Source organism: Bufo gargarizans, chromosome 3 (genome assembly GCF_014858855.1).
Source record: "Bufo gargarizans isolate SCDJY-AF-19 chromosome 3, ASM1485885v1, whole genome shotgun sequence".
Taxonomy (NCBI): Eukaryota; Metazoa; Chordata; class Amphibia; order Anura; family Bufonidae; genus Bufo; species Bufo gargarizans.
In genome coordinates this window covers 263,017,352-263,036,656 of record NC_058082.1, presented here as the reverse complement: position 1 = coordinate 263,036,656, position 19,305 = coordinate 263,017,352, and the positions used below count along the sequence as shown (strand labels likewise).

General features: G+C 40.8%; 1 protein-coding gene across 1 annotated transcript in view; it reads left to right on the top strand.

Annotated features, from left to right (window-relative positions):
• CASTOR2 (cytosolic arginine sensor for mTORC1 subunit 2) overlaps positions 1–11,339 on the top strand; it is a 164,096-nt gene extending 152,757 nt beyond the window's left edge. The window contains exons 6-9 of the mRNA XM_044284693.1: positions 780–890; positions 2,348–2,430; positions 3,542–3,636; positions 8,011–11,339. Coding sequence (XP_044140628.1) covers positions 780–890; positions 2,348–2,430; positions 3,542–3,636; positions 8,011–8,076 — 355 coding nt within the window. The 3' untranslated portion in view covers positions 8,077–11,339. The remainder of the gene's footprint in view (positions 1–779; positions 891–2,347; positions 2,431–3,541; positions 3,637–8,010) is intronic.
• Positions 11,340–19,305: the final 7,966 nt, after the last annotated feature.

Here is a 19,305-nt window from a genome sequence, read left to right as displayed (position 1 = left end):
CCGGGAACTCCGCCCCCATTATAGTCAATGGGGACGGAGTGGCAGTCCGGGGGCACATGTTCACTAGCGGCAGGATGGATCCGACAGGCTGTTCACTCGACGAAACAGCCTGCCGGAGGTCCGTGCCGCTAGTGTGAAAGTAGCTAAGACCGGCATTTTACATGTTTCCTTTGAGGCTTTCATATAATGCTATGATGGGCTTTATTGTGGCATAGTCCCCATTAAAAAGATCTAAATACATTGCTATATCTTTACATGTAGTAGTTAAAGGGTTTGTCTGGGCTCTGAACCCGGACATATCCCCATTTGCACCCTGGCAGCCCCCCTGATAATGAGCATCAGAGCATGAAATTCTTCAATGCTCTCCTTTGCCCTGCGCTGAATTGCGCAGGGCAAAGGCTTTTTATGGAGATCCGGTGATGTACTGGGCTCTCCATAGGGACTGCTCGGTGGAGGCTAGCCTGTAAAACTGCTAGGGTGGCGCTAAAGCCTCCGCCTATCAGTGTGAAAATACAAACAAGCCCTTGCCCTGTGAGATCCAATGCAGGGCAAGGGAAAGTATCGGAGGATGAAATGCTCCGATGCTCATGTTAGAGGGGCCCATGGGGGTGAAAATGGGGATATCCGGGTTCAGCTCTAAACCCGGACAACCCCTTTAAGCTTTGGGCATTAAGAGAGGCTAGAGACTCATACACTATTGTGAAGTTTAGGAAATGTGTTATTCTCTTTATGTGTAATTAATGACGTGTTGTCTTTGTCATTGACCATTTGTTTTACAGAGTAAAAGATTCGGTGGTGGGCAGTGAGGAATCTGGTCATATCCGCTTCTTTTCCTTCTCCCTCATTGAGGGCTACATTTCCTTGGTAATGGATGTACAGACACAGCAGAGGTGAGCAAGTATTAAAGGGAACCCGTCACCAGGACATTCACTGGTAAACCAGGCACAATGCCTTGTAGGACTAGCTCAGCTGAATGTATTGATACCTTTCACTTAGTGATTCGCAGCTTCATTCTGGAGAAAAAGTACTTTTAATCCATATGCAATTGAGTGGTTAAAGGGGAAATATAAATTTTTCTTGCTGACGATCTATCCTTTGTATAGATCATCAATATCTGATCGGCGGGGTCCGACACCCTAGACTCCTGACGATCAGCTGGTTGAGAAGGTAGAGGTGCTTCCCGCAGGCCAGTGACGTCGCAACTGTTTTACTGGCTTGGGCGCAATTCAGCCCTATTCACTTCAATGGGGCTGAGCGATGCTCAGGCCACGTGACATAGTGGTGATGTCACTGGCTTGTGGGAAGCAGCAAAAAGGCCATGGCATTACCATGACACCTGCTGCCTTCTTGAACAGCTGTTCAACAGGGGTCCCTGTTGTGGGATCCCCATCGATCAGATGCTATTGACCTATCCAAAAGATAGATCAAGAAAAAGGTATAGAACCCCTATAAGTGGGCAAACTTGCTCCTCCTGCAGCCCCTCCCTCTAGTTCTTGATAGACAAGGCCAGAAGAGATGACTATTCAGGAACCTGGTCCTTTCAATCAAGGAGAGAGGGGTTGGCAGAGGAAGCAGGAGGAGCAAGGGTGTGCAGAGTGGGCTGACCCACTTTCAGTGCACTTAACTGCTTATTATTAATGTTGGATTAAAAGTACTTCTTCCGAATGAAGCAGCTGATTGCTAAGTGAAAGGTATCATTACATTTAGCTAAGCTAGCCCTACAAGGCATGGTGCCTGGTTTACCACTGAATGTCCTGGCGACAGAATTCCTTTGAATTAACTGTGACAGTGGAAAACACAGCTGGCAGAGTGAGCAGCATTGCTACCAAGCAAGGGTCACATGTTGGAGGCATGAGAGGCTTCCACCATTGTATAGTTGTCTTGGCAAAGGTACTACCCAGTCTGCCACCTGTTTCTCATTGTCATATTTCAAGATAGCCACAATCGTCTTAGGCTTCCCCATGTAGAGCTCTATAGGAAAGTCTGAGACTCCCTCATCTTCACTGCCCTTGGATAGAACAGTGCCAGTGATGTAGGTGCTTTGTCCATCCAAGAAGTGTGGAGGGGGTTGTGTCTTAGACTTTCCTAAAGCACTCTGCATGGGGAAGGCTGAGATGGCAACCATCTTCAAATGAATCATCAGGAGGACCAGAACAGAGGGCACCAGGTTTGTTAACCATACATGTGTTCATGTATAGTCAAATTTGGTGTTTGGCTGGAGAGTCACATGACTGTTAATTAATTAGAAATTTGTCAGGGATTAATTTATTCGTTATTCAGGGTTTCACTTTGAATCTTTGAGTTGAACGTAGTTTATGCTAGCCTAATGGTTCTTGTGTGTTTATAGGTTTCCTAATAATTTGCTGTTTACAAGTGCGTCGGGCGAGCTTTGGAAGATGGTTCGTATAGGCGGACAACCTCTAGGTTTCGGTATGTCAAATAACTAATTCTATCAGTAAATAAATTGTTTTACAATGGATTTTATGCAGACTGAAGACTCAAAGATGATACTATGTGCTGCAACAGCACGTAATAACTGATAAATGATTTTTAAATGTCACCTAGTTACACACCTGGCCAGAAGGAAGAATGGCAGTGGTAAATTATCTTTTCAACAGTAGTGACATGACGCTGGTTTATTTCTGCACACATTATAGAGAGAGTAGGTAGCCCTCTCATCTGGTCAGAAGTTACTGTTTCCATTCTCTGGGGTTCAGTGCAGATGTGGTACGATGGGCAAGTTTAAGGAAAACTGAACCTTTTGGCTGTCTCATTGTGCAGTAGCATTTCTTGTGGTTCCTTCCTCTGCGTATATAATGTGTTATGGACTGTTCATGGTGTGTATTGCATCAAGGACAATATTCATGAGCCTTGTTCTGTGTTTGTTATACAGCTTCATACTGAAAAAGTAATAGAGATTTCATGCATAGTACAAGCATTGCCAAGTTCATGTCAGTATAGCAGAAAGAACATGGGAAAAAAACAAAATTGGCAAAATAACAACATGGGATAAAAAAAAATAATTATTTGCTTGAAAGAGCTCCAAGTGGGAGCTGAAACGTTGCACTGTAATGGACACAAGTAAATAAATGTATTGTGAAAAAAGTAACACAAGTGAATATCTGTGTATCTCTTTTACCAAGTGCTGCTTTCTTCAGTTATTTGCATATAATGGCTGATGCCCACAAACGTATTTTTTTCTGTGTCCGTTCTGTTTTTTTGTGGCCCATATAAAGAACTATTTACTTCAATGGGGCCACAAAAAAACTGAAATTACTGTGTGCATTCCGTGTCCATATGGCCGTTCCACAAAAAAATAACCTTGTCCGCATTACGGACAAGTATAGGACTGGGGCCGGCCATTCTGTTCCACAAGATATGGAATGCACACACCCGGTATACGTGTCTTGAGGATCTGCAATTTGCGGACCACAAAACACCAACGGCAGTGTGCATGAGCCCTAAGTCTGCTCTCACAAAAGAAAAAAAGAAAACACAATTGCAATTTCTTAAAGAAATTTAAATTATTTTCTTGTTTTAGATGAATGCGGGATTGTTGCCCAAATCTCGGAACCTTTAGCTGCTGCTGACATCCCAGCATATTATATCAGTACCTTTAAATTTGATCATGCACTGGTAAGTTCATATGTAATGTGTTTTGAGACACAATACTGTATATGTTACGAGGGGTGTTAAGTTATCTACCCCAGCATGTTCAGTCAGTGTTAGCTGAGCTGGTCTTTGCAGGTTAAGACTTGTTTGGACATGCAACACACACAGTAGCAGTTTAGTCTGATGAAAGCACTGGAAGTGAAAGGATGGCAAGTGCAGTACAGTGTACGTCTACAAAGAAAGTGAGGGATTCGGAGCTTTGTTCTGTGAATAAATTCCTTACAAAGGAGAAAAAGAAGCCTAATGAAATCCACTAAAAGATGAACATCAGAGAGGTATAAAGTGATCTAAACACATGGCACACTGTAACTGCAATTTTTTGGGCCAAATGTCCCACCTCTTTACATACCACATATCCTCAATCTATAGTATTAGAGTCCCAAAGAATCCATGTGACCCCCTTCATCAAGGCCAGAAATAATACAGACCATCAAAAAAGACCTACTATATAAATGCAGACTTCCTCAACATATGTAGATCCCTGACCCAAGAATGCCTAAATAAATACAAACCCTTCAGTTCACAGAAACTAATACATATCCTATATCAGACTCCCCCTAAGTAAATAAGAGATTATTCCCAAAATACAAACTACATAACAGACTACCCTCAAAAACATACCCCAGACAAGATGTACAGATAGATGTTCTCTGTAGTGGTGCCTAGGCTTACTGAGGACTTCAGGAACAGGGCTAGATTTCATATTTCAAAGAGGCGATGCCCAGAAAGCTTACCTGCTCTTTTGGAAGTCCAGAAGATCTCTCCTTTTTTGGGACATTAAAAGACCGTTTACAAGTATGGTTTAAATGCCTAGTTCTTCTTCCCCTGCCCCACCATTTAGTAACTAAGTTGGCAATACTCGGGAGATAGCCTTCGTTCAGGCGACAGCTTTCTCTCCCAGTTCTCCCATACTTGTGCATGCTTGGCCAAGCAAGCATATGTAGTGAATAGGAGAAGGGAGAAATCCACTGCCAGAGTCCTCTGACGCTGCTTATCTCTCAGCAAACAAAATAGTTGGGCAGTTGAAATCCAGCATACCTTATCCTTAGGAGAGGAACAAAAGTTCTCATATATATTAGATGGTCACTCAAACCCACCCAAGTCCAGCTGCTATACATCAAATGTGTGGGGCCAGCTTAACAGATTTTCTTGTATACAATATCATTCAGGAAAAACTCTCTCTCTTAGGGCTCATTCAGACGGCCATATGCTGTTTTTGAGGAGAGTTCAGCACATCTGCAAAAAAAAAAAAGGATTGCATTCAATTTTTTTGCTGATCCATAGACTTCAATAGGGCCATGTCCTGATTTTCACTGACAAGCGCAGGACATGTTTTATTTCATTTTGCTGACCTGTGCAATGGAAGAAAAGGTCCCCATAAAAATGAATGGGACAACATCTAATCCACAAAAAAAGGATCCGCATTTTTGCGGACAGCATACTGCCGTCTGAAAGCACTTACCCTGATGGTCTTTGGATGCAGGTCAGCTAGGCCTCATAGTTATTCATTTATCAGCAGAATCAGATGTAATGCCTGTTGGGAGATATATTCAAATGGGAGATTGACTACTCCTTTCTTGTACAGTGACCTCTGCATCACAGATCATGCCTACAAAATTCCAATAGAAGTCAGTGGGGGGGATTTATCATGAGGAGAATATTTGAAGTCAGTTTTGCTTGAGTCTTTGTTAGTGTACTTTGTCACATTTATCAAATGTCGCATGTTTGATAAATTTGTCTTAGGCCTCCTGCACACGCCCGTTTTTTTTTTTTTTTACGCTTACGGGCCATTTTTTTAGTTCCATATACGGAACCATTCATTTCAATGGTTCCGCCCAAAAAACTGAATGTACTCCGTATGCATTCCGTTTTTACGTTCCGTTGAAAGATAGAACATGTCCTATTATTGCCCGCAAGTCACGTTCCATGGCTCCATTCAAGTCAATGGGTCTACAAAAAAAATGGATTACATATGTAATGTACTCCGTATCCGTTCCGTTTTTGCAGAACCATCTATTGAAATCTTTATGCCCAGCCCAATGTTTTCTATGTAATTACTGTATATACCATACGGAAAGGAAACGGAAACACAACGGAAACAAAGAACGGAACAATGGGTCCGTGAAAAACGGACGACAAAACACTGAAAAAGCCACACGGTCGTGTGCAGGAGGCCTTGTCCTTAAACCAACACTTTTATCTAAAAAGCTACTCCAGTTTTCCTACTCCAAAAAAAAAAAAAGGCTGAGTGATAAAATCTGCAGTGAAACTCATTAACATAGCTTACCACATCCACTTTTCCACCCACGTTTCAAAACTGGAGTGAGTGGGGTAAAAAAATGCAAAATGTTGCTAAATTTTTTCTCAAGGTAGTGCAAATAGTCACAAAAGCCAGAATTCTGGAGTGAAGGCATGATAAATCAGGGCCAGTGGGTTACCTGTAGACTATGTCTATGGCCCTTGGTGGCTGCTGTAAACAGCAGCTCAGCCAAGATGGCAACCCCCATAATCATTTTTAGGAAATAGAATAAAAAAATCTGCAATCAGGAAATAAAAAAGTGAAAAAGGGTGTGTTGTGGTTTTAAGTAACATAAAATTATATAGGACACATTACTTTTAAACCATACAGGGCATCAGATAGGGAGGGCTAACATGCTTTATCAAAACTGGTGTAAAGTAGAACTGGCTTAGTTGCCCATAGCAGCCAGCAATATATTACCTTTCATTTTCCAAAGCAGCTCTGAAAGTAAGGTGCAGTAGTTTTAAGTAAAGCCCCTCACCCTTTTCTATTGGAGTTATGACCCTTGTACATAGTATATACTCCAGTCTGCTGTGCCCTAATGTTTTAACCTCTACATCTATTCTTCACCAGTAAGTTTTTAACTGAAATAAAGCAAACCTATAAACTGAAGCTTCTTTCTTTTACAAATCTGTCAATACACCAAGCCATGGAGATCTAGGAGTGGACTAACTGATGGCAGTCAATCATTACTGAGACAAAACGAAGGGTTCGAAACATGGTGTATGTAATGTAGCCATGTGTCATTTGTATGGGGACAGATCCTTTACAATGAGCTCTTGTCAGAACTGCAGGCTATTCAAGGCAGTCTGCCTTAGTGGACATACTGTACAGCAATACTTTTCGGAGTACTGCACCTTTTTTCAGTTGCTCTAATTTTTCAAAATATGTATATCATTGCAATCCATTATGGGCTTATTCAGACGGCCGTATGCTGTCTGCAAAAATGCGGATCTGTTTTTTTGTGGATTAGATGCAGACCCATTCTACGTCTCCGCAAAATAAATAAAACATGTCCTATACTTGTCAGTAAAAGTCAGGACGTGGCCCCATTGAACTCTATGCGGAATGCAGTCCGTTTTTTTTGCGGACATGCTGAACTGTCCGCAAAAAAAACAGATCCACATTTTTGAAGACAGCATATGGTGGTCATCAAAAAATTACCTATTGTTTAAAGAACATCTTTATTTTTAACATATTTTAAAGAATATTTGGTGATTCTTTTTAATTTTTAATGTCACTATCTAAATTTTAACAAAAAACATAAAATCCAGCAGTTTTTGCACTGGCCACAAATTTTTTATTATTTAGCCTAATAATAGACATCACGTCTTGGTCTGTACAGATCACTTTACTGCAGTTACCTGCTTATCTGTCATTCTAATCCTGCCTGTAATAATATCACCTCTGTGTATAGATAAGACAGGATCCACCATTCACGATAGGTGATTGTCAGAGCTCTATTCTTTCCTAGTACAATGACCTCTACACAGGTGACAGAGCATGCCTAGAAAACTCTCCCATAGAAGTCAATAGGTTCCTCTCCTGTCCATTGTGACTATGGACCATAGGTCTGCCCCCTATACAGTATAATGACCCCCCAGTGCCCCCCCCCCCCATTCAATATAATAACCCTAGTAGCACCCCATACAGTATAATGACTCCCTTTGGCCCCCTCACAGACATGGGGGGCCCACCGTGTCTTTATCGGCTAAGGCCCACATGAACCTGGAGTCGGCCCTGCTAGGGAGTCCGGTATAGGTTGTTTTTAAAATGTGCGGCTTTACTTATCATTTGATTGTGGGAGAGCGACATGAATGTAGCTACAAAAACATTATACTATGTTATTGCAATATGTGATGTTGGTAAATGGACTAGTCGGTTAACGCTCCTTACGTCTTGCTTCAAAGTTGTTTACATAGCTGTTTGCTGACCTCTTCTGCATTGCTAACGAGAAGTATTGATTATTGCATTTCTTCTTATTTACGGGCATGTTACTACAGCAGATTTCTTCTTCATATTCTGTTTGATCTTTGCAGGTACCCGAAGAAAACATCAATGGTGTCATTAATGCTCTTCAGGTCAGCCAAGCAGAAAAGCATTAGAAGTCTTCTGGCTGGTGGCTAGCTTCTTTTTATTATCTGTGCAGTATTTCGAAACAAGCTGAATCTCATGAGGTGCCATGAAGGAAGAGAGACACTGAAATAGAGATGAATGTGAAAGTCTTCAGCAAGTTTTTTTGTTTTCTTTTTATTCTCTTATGTTAGTTTCCAAAGTGTTCTGTAACGTTCCTGCTAACTTGGTATGGGGAAAAAAAGAGAAAACCAGGAAAAAAGTAAAAAAGATAAAGAAAAAAAAAAGAAAAAAAATCATTGCACAGTTGCAATTAGTTATTACCGGGATGCTGTGCAGCCTTGTCTGTAGACATGATCTGCACCTTATAGATGAGTGTGAAAATTTTGTTCTGAAACGTGTGTGGAAAGTGTTAGACGCTTGAAAAAGGAATGAACATCACAAAATGGTAAAGAATATTGCACTGTATCCATCTACTCCTCGTCACGCGTCTCAAAAAGATTGTAATACCACAACTAGTACTACATGTTGAATAGTCCTGCGCCTCTTATCCTTGCCAGTTCCTGAGAGCAATAGATTGCAGGCTGCTCCTGCTTGAGACACGGATTGAAGTTTGTTGGGCAGAACCAATGATCCCCATCAGCTGATCGCACTGCAGTTTCCATGCAGAGATGAAAGAGGGAGTGTTGGCAGCTTTGTATAGTTCTCTGCACCTTGACTCTGCTTTGACCCCCTTTTATTTCTACGCATGGTGAACTGTGTTATTGTTGTGTTTTTGTTTCATAGTGACTCTTCTAGCCCAAAAAAAAAATAACCTTTTTCAGAGGATTTTAATTGTTGAACCATGCCCACCCCAGTCATGCAAGCATCATCTCTTTGGACTTGTTTTCAAAGTCCCCTCAAAAGGCAAAAAAAAAGTGCTTTGCTGCAGAAAAAATAATAATAATTTTGACATCAGTGGTTCATAAACTGGTTTCATTTGATTATTGAGCGAAGAAAAGAGAATCTGCTGTATGTTAAGAGTGGATCTTCACTCTTAGAGTTTGAGTCTTCGTCATAACCCTTCACTGTTACACTATATATTATAGGCTATCCCTTGAAATACTGTCAGTTTTATCTTGTGTGAATTTCTACATCTAGGCGCTTATGCCACACAGAGGACTACTGTACTAAAGACTGAATACCAAGTCGTGGCAGACATTAGGGTATCTATGCCGTATTATGGTAAATCAGATTTTGAGTTTTTCTTTTCTACTTACGTTATTTTCCATATCGTTTTGTGATATTTGCGAGTGCCACGCCTAACCTTTCTCCTCGAAGAGGCAGACATTTAACCTTTGAGGTTGTCAGTCACCTCCTACAATAACATACTGACCAGTACAGGTATAACCACAGAAGGGCTGTCTCTGTTGGGGGAAGAGGCTATGATAATTTAGATTTATACACAATCTACGACAGGCATCCTCAAACTGCGGCCCTCCAGTTGTTGCAAAACTACAACTCGCAGCATGCCTGAACAGCCTACAGGTATCAGCCTACAGCAGGGCATTGTGGGAGTTGTAGTTTTACAACAGCTGGAGGGCCGCAGTTTGAGGATGCCTGATCTAAGACAATGGCATTGATCTCATATTTGCATTTGACCTCTAGAATTTTTGCATATTATTAAGGGTCAACAAAATAGGTTGAGGTTGAATGTAATTTACCAGATTTTTAAAGGGGTTCTCCAGGAAAAAAAAAAAAAAAAAAAAAAAAATGAAACTACTGAAAAATCATGTTATTATACATAACTTTCTAAATGCCTTTCATTATTTATAATGGTTCGTTTAGTCTAGGGACAGTCGGGAGAAATTAAAATGGCCATTGTCAGATTACTAAGCATGGAATCCGTCCTAATTACTGTACATAGCAGGATGTCAGAATGCAGAGCACAGGAGCCCCATGGAAGCTGCTCTGACTGTGACTCTTATGTGCAGACCACACCTGAGGGAAGCACTCATCTGTGTCCATGGGCCTTAGAATAGAGCTCACCTGGTACTCAAAGGCTGAAGTGTAGGAATGAAGACCAGACACACACTGCTGTGGGAGAGGTAGGTCATTGCAAAACTCTTCAGCCTGTGAGTACAATTCTTTTGTTTCCTGGAGAACCCCCTTGATGAACAGTTTAGATTTTCTTTGGCTGAAAGCTATTCATCTCGACCGCCCATACACGTGTGTTTGTCTGAGTTTGCATGTGTTCTGAATGAGGAAAGGTGAATAAGCTGATGCTAGACACCTCTGGTGATGGCTTATCTCCTCTGAGAAGAAAAGGATTGCGAATATTGAAATCCAAGAGCCTGATCCTTCTTTTCCCTAATCGAGACATCCCTATACACTTTAGATGATTGGGTGGTCACTCTGAAAACAGCTTGTATTCCTCTAATGTTTTACCGTTCATTTTGAAAATACATCAATTTTATTACATTTATTGTTACTGTTCTTGGTCTATTTAGCCATCTAAAAGTCAATAATCTCCCGTTCATAAAATCTAGATATTACATAGTTCTTAACTAATTGCAAGACACTAATAATCCTACCAATAATCACAGATGACATTATGATATAATAGACCTCTTCCTAGTAGACATATCCTGGCAAGCACCTGTAAAGTAAAGGCTTCAATTTTTCTGAAACTTTAACATATGCAGTATCCAGCCAATAAGAATCCATATCAACGTATTTAAAGATTTGTGTTTGGAACTTAAAATAATCATATCACTGGTCATGAACCCTTCATGTATGTAAATTGATTCACTTCTCTTGCACTATCATTACAAACAGTTGTGAAAAGGCACCATCATATGACCATTCGTGCCATCATTTTGCCCCTTTTGGTTTTCTGCCAGTGCATACAGACACTGCACAGTAAGATGAATAAAAACTAAAGTTTCTGTAAAGTTACATTCTGTCCACATCATGGTCACCTTTGTTTCTGTCCGTACAATGCATACCAACTGCGCCTATCAGCCCCATTGACTTATAATAGGTCTTGTCTGGTTCTGCTATGGTGTCTGTCATTTTCATTGGAAAAAAAATCACTGCATGCAGCATTATATTTTTGTGTGAAATGTGATTGATTCTGCATTGCAGGTTCCTTGCAGAACCTACAGCACATACTGGTGAACCTCGAAAAGTTAGAATATCGTGCAAAAGTCCATTTATTTCAGTAATGCAACTTAAAAGGAATTGCGTTAATGCAGCTTAAAGTTAGAATATTGTGAAAAGGTTCAATATTCTAGGCTCAAAGTGTCACACTCTAGTCAGCTAATTATTCCATATCCCCTGAGCAAAGGGGACCTGAGATTGTGACTTTGGGGTTTCATAAGCTGTAAGCCATAATCATCCAAATTATACTAAATAAAGGCGTGAAATATCTCGCTTTGCATGTAATGAGTCTCTCTCATATGTTAGTTTCACCTTTTAAGTTGCATTACTGAAATAAATGAACTTTGCACGATATTCTAATTGTTTGAGTTTCACCTGTACATGAACAGAGTTTAAGTTTACTTTTATGTTATTTTCTTTGATACAAAAAAATGGAGCTGACTGGAGTTGCTGAGATAATGGCTAGAACCATTATAGAGAATGAACTACCAATTTTTGGAGCCTTTGGGGAAACTCCTCGCACAAGCCACGGAGTAATCCTAGTACACACATTCGTCTAAGGGCTCATGCACACTGTATGGCTATGTGTACAGAACCTGTACAGCAACATACACTCTATGTGCTGCCATATGGAAGCAATGCTACCTTAGTTATACTATCCTAGTAGTGTGCATGAGGCCTTAAGGGATTCTGTCACCTCCCCTAACCCAAAATCCGATTTTAAAGCAGTCATGCAGCACAGCTTACCTTGATTAGGCTGTGCTCTTCTATCTTGTAATCCGTCCAGTAGTTTCTGTGAAAAACTACTTTTATGGTTATGCAAATTAGCCCTGAAGGTGCCCAGAGGGGCGTTTTGTTCCCCTTAGTGAGCCCAGTAACGCCCCTCTTACAGTGCCCAGCCCGCCTTCCTTGCGACTGTCTAACCGCCCCCAGCCTCCCACAGCCTCTCCTCCCCCTCCCTCACGGCCGAATGAACTCTCGCACAGGCGCAGTACCCACTGAGGGCTGCGCCAGTGCGATCTGCAGGAGACTGAGGGCAGGAGCTTCATCCTCGTCACTGGGCTCAGCGCATGCCCAGTGACGAGGATGAAGCTCCTGCCCTCAGTCTCCTGCAGATCGCACTGGCGCAGCCCTCAGTGGGTACTGCGCGTGTGCGAGAGTTCATTCGGCCGTGGGAGAAGAGGCTTTGGGAGGTTGGGGGCGGTTAGACAGTTGCAAGGAAGGCGGGCTGGGCACTGTAAGAGGGGCGTTACTGGGCTCTCTAAGGGGAACAAAACGCCCCTCTGGCCACCTTCAGGGCTCATTTGCATAACCATAAAAGTCGATTTTCACAGAAACTACTGGACGGATTACAAGTTAGAAGAGCACAGCCTAATCAAGGTAAGCTGTGCTGCATGACTGTTTTAAAATCGGATTTTGGGTTAGGGGAGGTGACAGAATCCCTTTAAGGGAACTCATGAATGATTTACATGATCTTTTTACAATTTATTTATGGTATAATTAATAAATCATTAATGATGAAACATTTTTGTACCAAGACATAGGAATTATTTATATGAGGGAGGTGTAATCCCAATTCATTAGTGACCCTTATACTGTATTTTTTTTTGTTTTAGAGAAGGAAAATAAGAAAAAAAAAATTTCATCAGACCTCAGATCAGGCTGTAATCTTATGCAGACCTCAGATTAGACCCCCAATATTCTCCAGACCTCAGTTTAGACCCCCAATCTTAATCAAGACAGTAAAACAACTTACCTTTCCTGCTCCGGACGGTGTGCTGTTTCTGCACTCACCGCTCCCAGGTCTTCTGCCGACGCCGCACTCCGTCGGGTTATAGTACGTTCCTACTTGCACTACGTCCTTACGCTATATGCAGTCAGGACACAACAAAGCAGGAAACCTGTAAGACCAGGCCGAGGCGAGTACAGCCAGCTCTAGCAGAGCTACACACACCGCTCCCCACATACTAATGAGCACTTTCATAATGGAAGCACTCATTAGTATTTGCTTTATAAGGCGCACTGCAATCTTTGTCCCACTTTTAAGGGAAAAAAAGTCCATCTTATAAAGCGAAAAAATATGGTATTTTTTTTATTGCAAGTGTCTGCATAAACATTGTCTAGCTGCTAGAAAATTGCCCAACTTTAATGTAACTGTAAAATTCTAGATATGATTCTTTCACATTGAGTGTATGGTTCCTTTTCCCAACTGTACATTGTACTGTGCAGTATACACGGAAGCTGGAGCCACTTTTGGAAAAGTGCCTGCAGCACAAGGAGAGCAAGAATTGGCTAAGACAACAGAAGAAATGTCAGTTTGTTGCTTCTGTTGAGTCCTTCAGCCACATGGCATGTGCCACTTTTTTTGCACATCTCCTAGTATTGCACTTTTCTTATGGACTTTTGCTCAAACTCAAATGGAAAGAGGAGAGTACTAAGTGCAAAGGTAGAGCCATGGCGTTGTCTTATACAACCCATTCTTTTTCTGGTGCCACCAGGCATTAATTTTGGAAAGTCATTATCTCCTTGTACAAAAAAATATGAATCAGTAATCTGTAGTTTATAATGCCAGCAAGAATACTGAAAGGGCTGTACAGGGGATGTCATGGGTGCTACATAAAACCTGTAATTGTGGAAAGTTATTCTAATATGACTGACATATGGAGATCCATACAGCTTGTAACCATCTGACAATCTGGGTCATATTGTGAACATAAAGTCAACCTGCATAAGCTATAATGGGGACTGTAGTGTCACCCATGAGGCCTTAAAGGTACTAAAGATGTTTCATGAATTTTTGTAGAACCAAAGACAAATCCTGGTTCAGATTGCCCCTACATATTTGTTATTTGTATGTTTTGTAGAAGCCGTGTTCCATGTTGGTCTAAGATACTTTTAATTTCTAGCCTAATATTAAGATATTTTTGGACATTGTCAGGAACTTCTTAAAGCTGAACATACTTGCCTTAACATGATATCGATATCTATGATGGAAGAGCCCATTTTCCATCACACAGGAGGCTTGCTGTCATTAAACCCAATGAGGAATATCAGAGGCAGTCTACCACAGTCTGAAATGTCTTGAAATATTAAAATAGTTATGTTAAAATGTGTAATCACATCTCAAGATGAATGAATAATAGTTACTTTACTTAAGGCATGTGGGTTTCAGGTTTGAAGTCTTCTGAAAGACAGATTCCCCAAAAACTATATCTGCTATGGAGATGAACGAATCGATTCTAACGACTTGATTCATCTCATCAGCAGGGCTTCTTTACCTGTGGGGGGGGCTGTCCCCGCAGGTGAAGAAGCACCACCTGCCTGACAATCTCTTGCCTACACCTCTGCTCTTATTAACAGAACAAGGGCACAGGCACTTCTTTGGAGCAACATCTCTGAAAGGGTGGCACCTGCCTAGACACTGCTCTGAAGCCGAGCTCTGCTAATTGGAGATGCAGTGCAGGCAGGAAATTGTCAGGGTTGGGCTGTATGTCTGGTCGTATCAATCTTGTGGCAGGTGGCCGCTTCTTCACCTTTTGGGTACACCCCCCCCCCCCCCACAGCTAAAGAAGCCCTGCTGATGAGACGAATCAGTTTGTTAAAATCAATGCACCCATTTCTAATCTGGTACTCGCGGTACATTGACATCATTCTATTGAGTTAATTTAGTGATTATCAGTCCAGTTGTTTGAGTTTATTGGTATTCTTGAGAATGTAGATTTTATTGGTTTACTTTGATCCAGTGCATTGATTTACTGCTGTTGGTCTGTAGATTGCATTACCTTTATTGTAATTAGGTGATGACTAAATATTAAATGGCTTAGAGAAATTTCCATCAAAGATCTGTTAGAAAGTGCTAATCCATTTAGGGAATGAGCATATTTAGCAGAGCACGCCTTGAAATAACTCCTATATAGTCTGTGTAGCCTGTTCAATGAGATGTTTGAATTCTCAGCATTTCGTTTTGGCTTATTTTGTAGCTCTGCCAAAGACTCTGCTTTTAGAAAACATGCAGCATAGGGTATGGTGGGGATTGTTTGTAGTATATGTGCACCAGCAAGTAGTTTCTCCTATAGTATTGCTGTCTGGAAGTACCATGAAACAAGAGTACTTGAACTTGACAGCAACCATTCAGAGCCTTAATGGAATGAAAACATTGATAGTTTTTATTTTTATATACATTGCACTCAGGCCATTTCTTGATACAGGATGTGTGATGTGCATTTCTTCCTTAAAGGTGATGCCTTTTTTATTCCATGTTCTTAAACCCAAGAGGTCGGCCATACTGGGGTTAATCATTGGACTACCCAGCAATATACATCATCCAAAACTCCAGGATGATGTTAAAGATTTTTTTCTAGTTGTAAAAGATTTTGCTAAATCCCATGCATTGTTCAAGTACTAATCTACAATAATATGGTAAAAAGGAAAGATCCCAGTCAAAAACTGACCCATATTATGTTGCCTGAGTTCCTGATGGACTGGCTGCTTATCTTTGTCCATTGGAAGCTTCTTATGAAGGGGCACCTGTCAGCAGATTTGTACATGTTGGTACCATGTTCGTGTGTCTGCATTGCTGAGAAAAATTTAATATATGCAATTGAACCTCTAGGACCTACGGGGGCTTTCCCGGTCTACCAGGAGGCTCTGTTTTCTATGAAACTGCTGGATCCCTGTCAACTTTGATTGACAGGGCCAGGCAGTGAAAGTCATCATGCCTGGCCCTGTCAATCAAAGTTGAGGGGACTGCCGTTGCAGAGAGAACAGAGCCTCTAGGTGTAACAGCAACACCCATGTAATTCCTAGAGGCTCATCTGCATTTATTAGAACATACATTTTCTCAGCAATGCGGGCACATATGAACATGGGACTAATACAGCTGTCCTTAGCTGTCAAGTGCACATGTAACAGGTTAGGCAGTTTCATAGGTACAAATCTGCTGACAGATGCTCTTTAAGGAGGCCACCTGTGTATAGAGACTTGGTGACAGTGCTCTATAGGAAAATAATATGGAAAGAGAATTGCGTTGCCACCTCTTTAGAAGTGGCTCCCTATTTGTGAACTTTTTTGTCTGTTAGAAGCTGCAAGGTTTCAGACCGGAAGGTTCCCATACACTTTACGTTCAGCATTACTCTCACTTTGGCCAAGAATGCATGTGTTCTCAGAAAGTAAAGGGGAATAAGCCGCTCCCATACATCTCTGGCAATGACTTACCTTTCATTAGAACAAAGGATCTGCATGTTGAAATGCAAGGAATCTGATGCTTCTTTAACCCTACAGTCAAACATTATATCCATTGTATCTTCAGGACTCCTACAATAACTATACAAAGAATAATTAAAAAATTCCACCTGGAACCGAAACAGAGTTCAGTAAAAGTATTTTTGCAGTAGAAATTAATTCGCAAGACTGCGAAATAATAACTTAGGCTCATAGGAGCCAATACATTCTAATACTACTGTACGGAACGCTCGCTCCATACAGTATTCAAATTAAGTTTTATGCAAATAGACTTCGGATGTTTCATCCGAAGTATATTTGCTCATCCCTAATCATATCTAAAATTGCTCTTTTTTTTTTTTTAAGAACCTAGAGAGGCAGAAATTAGATTTACTCCCTAGCAATCAGAACAATTATAGTTGGCATTTAATTTGACTATGACTATAGTGAAAGATCTTTACCTACTGTAGTTGTCAGTCAACTTCGCTGTCACACAGTTTAGTGTCCCCCCCCCCCTTTTTTGGGGGGGGGGGGGGGCCAAAGGTCTGAATTGCTGAGTGTTTTTGTAACCTTTTTTAAAGCATTTTTGGCTATATAATGTGGTTTACCACGTGGCGCTTTTGTACCCCTTGTAATGTTACTTCGTCTGTACAGCAGTATGGAGAAAATACATTGGTACAAAAAATGCTGTGCAAAAGTGCTATTAAAAATGCCAACACGCATTGCACATAACTTTAAAAAAAAAAAAAAAAGAAAAACAATAACCGTGGGTGAAAATCACCAGGCAATGAGGAAAAAAAAAACAGACCCAGAGCATGATGTGAGTCAACACCATTGACCCAAGACTTCCGTGCAACATCTGGAAAAGGCAATAAAAAAAAAGCTGCAAATAATCACCATGTTAAAAAAAAAAACACACACACACACGAAAAACTTTAAAGCCCCACTCAAAAATACCAGAAAAAAATAAAAATCTGTGTTTGACTCCAGGCTTATCTTTTTATACAGAGGTTTCATGCAGGTGGTTGTCTAGTGCAGGGTGAATGAGTTACAACTCTGCTAGAATACCTATTAAATCCCCTTCATCAACCTCCATTGTCCAATATGGAAATAGGCATGTATACATAAAGCTGTTAATATAGTACAGGAATTCATGCTGTATGTTAATTATGCAGCGTGGGATGACTTGGTTGAATCCTAACCCTATGTACTGTGCGATTTGATAATATGGAACTCTATTCTAATTGTAGTATTTGCTATAAAATAGACTCTAATATGGAACTCTATTCTGATGCACTTATATAGCACTACTACTGGAGGAAACCCACGCAAACACGGTAGAACATACAAACTCCGTACAGATGTTGTCCTTGGTCAGGTTCGAACCCAGGACCCCAGTGCTGCAGGGCACCAGTGCTACCCCCCTAGTCTAGTCTTAGATCTTTAATGCCAGGCAGGTTAACGTGTTTACTCAACTCCTTAGACATCCATCTAGTATTAGTGCAGGAGTGTTACATATGGAACATACAGTTGACAGTGCTTCACTTACAACATGTTGTGCCTGTGTTACTTTGTCTTTACTACATATTTTGACTCTTACCCCTTTATTAATAGTAAATTAGAGACGGATAGAGGGGACTTGCTGTGGTATGAACCACATTGACTGACGAGGTGTATTAATTATATTAAAGGGTTCTCTGGGATATATTTATGAGTATGCAGCACTCCTGTGAGCACTGAGGCCTCCTCACAGCTTATAGTCAGCATTAGAGTGGACATATTACTTAGGTAATACTGAGGTTGCTCTGTTGATAATCTTTTATTTATGCAGATATCTGTTTATCACTGGGTTCAGCTACCATATATCTGTATAATGGCTATGTTTTCTTTTGGAGATTATTTTCCAAGAAGCAGCACCACTTTTTAACATGGGCACTGCATGGGTCTCGTATTGCAGCTCAACAGCATTTTGGTCATTGAGGAAAAGCTGTAATACCAGAGACAGAAGACAAGAGTGGTGCTGTTTCCAATCTCATAAGGAGTTTTCCAGGATTGTAATATTGATCAATATCAGATCGGTGGGAGTCCGACAGCCAGCACCCCCACCGATCAGCTGGTTAAAGAGAAGGCCACGCTCCATACCAGCACAGCCTTCCCTCCATTGTTTACCTGCTCGTCATCGCAACAGTGACCAGGTGTAATTATAAGCCATCACATTCACTTCTATGGGGCGGCTCGTTTCTATACACTTTAATAGGAAGGAGGCGAACGGGTAAACAAAAAAGGGAAGGCTGCGCTCACACAGAGTGCGGCCTTATCTTCAACCAACTGATCAGCAGGGTGTCTGCTGTCGGACCCCCACCAAATCTTTATGGCCTATCCTGAGGATAGGTCGTCAATATTAAAATCCTGTAAAACCCCTTTAAGTAAGCCTTGAGGGATTGGAAGACTTTGGCAATTTTTGTTTTAAGGCGATAAACACAGATTTTTGAACTTCTGTGATTGAAATTATTGTGAGGAATCCATGTAACTTGGTTAATTTTATTTTTTTTCCTTTCTGTACATTTCCAAATATGTTTCACACTCCAGTTTAAATTACTTTGGTGTTAATTTGCACAAGTTATCCAAAGAAAAGAAGTATTACTTTTATAATAAAAAAGAAGCAAATCTTTTCTCATTACTTTGCTCATTCTCCTTAGTATTGGTGCCTTTCTCATACCTACATTTGCAATTGTGTTTTTATTGATAATTATACCCTTGGATTTAGTCTCATTGTGTAGGATTTGTGAATGAATAGATAAAAGCAAATTATTTTACTTTTATGCTTGAACGACCATATTTCTGTGTGCCGCATTTTTATTTGTCTCACATGTTACATCTACTATTGGAGAATGCAGTTA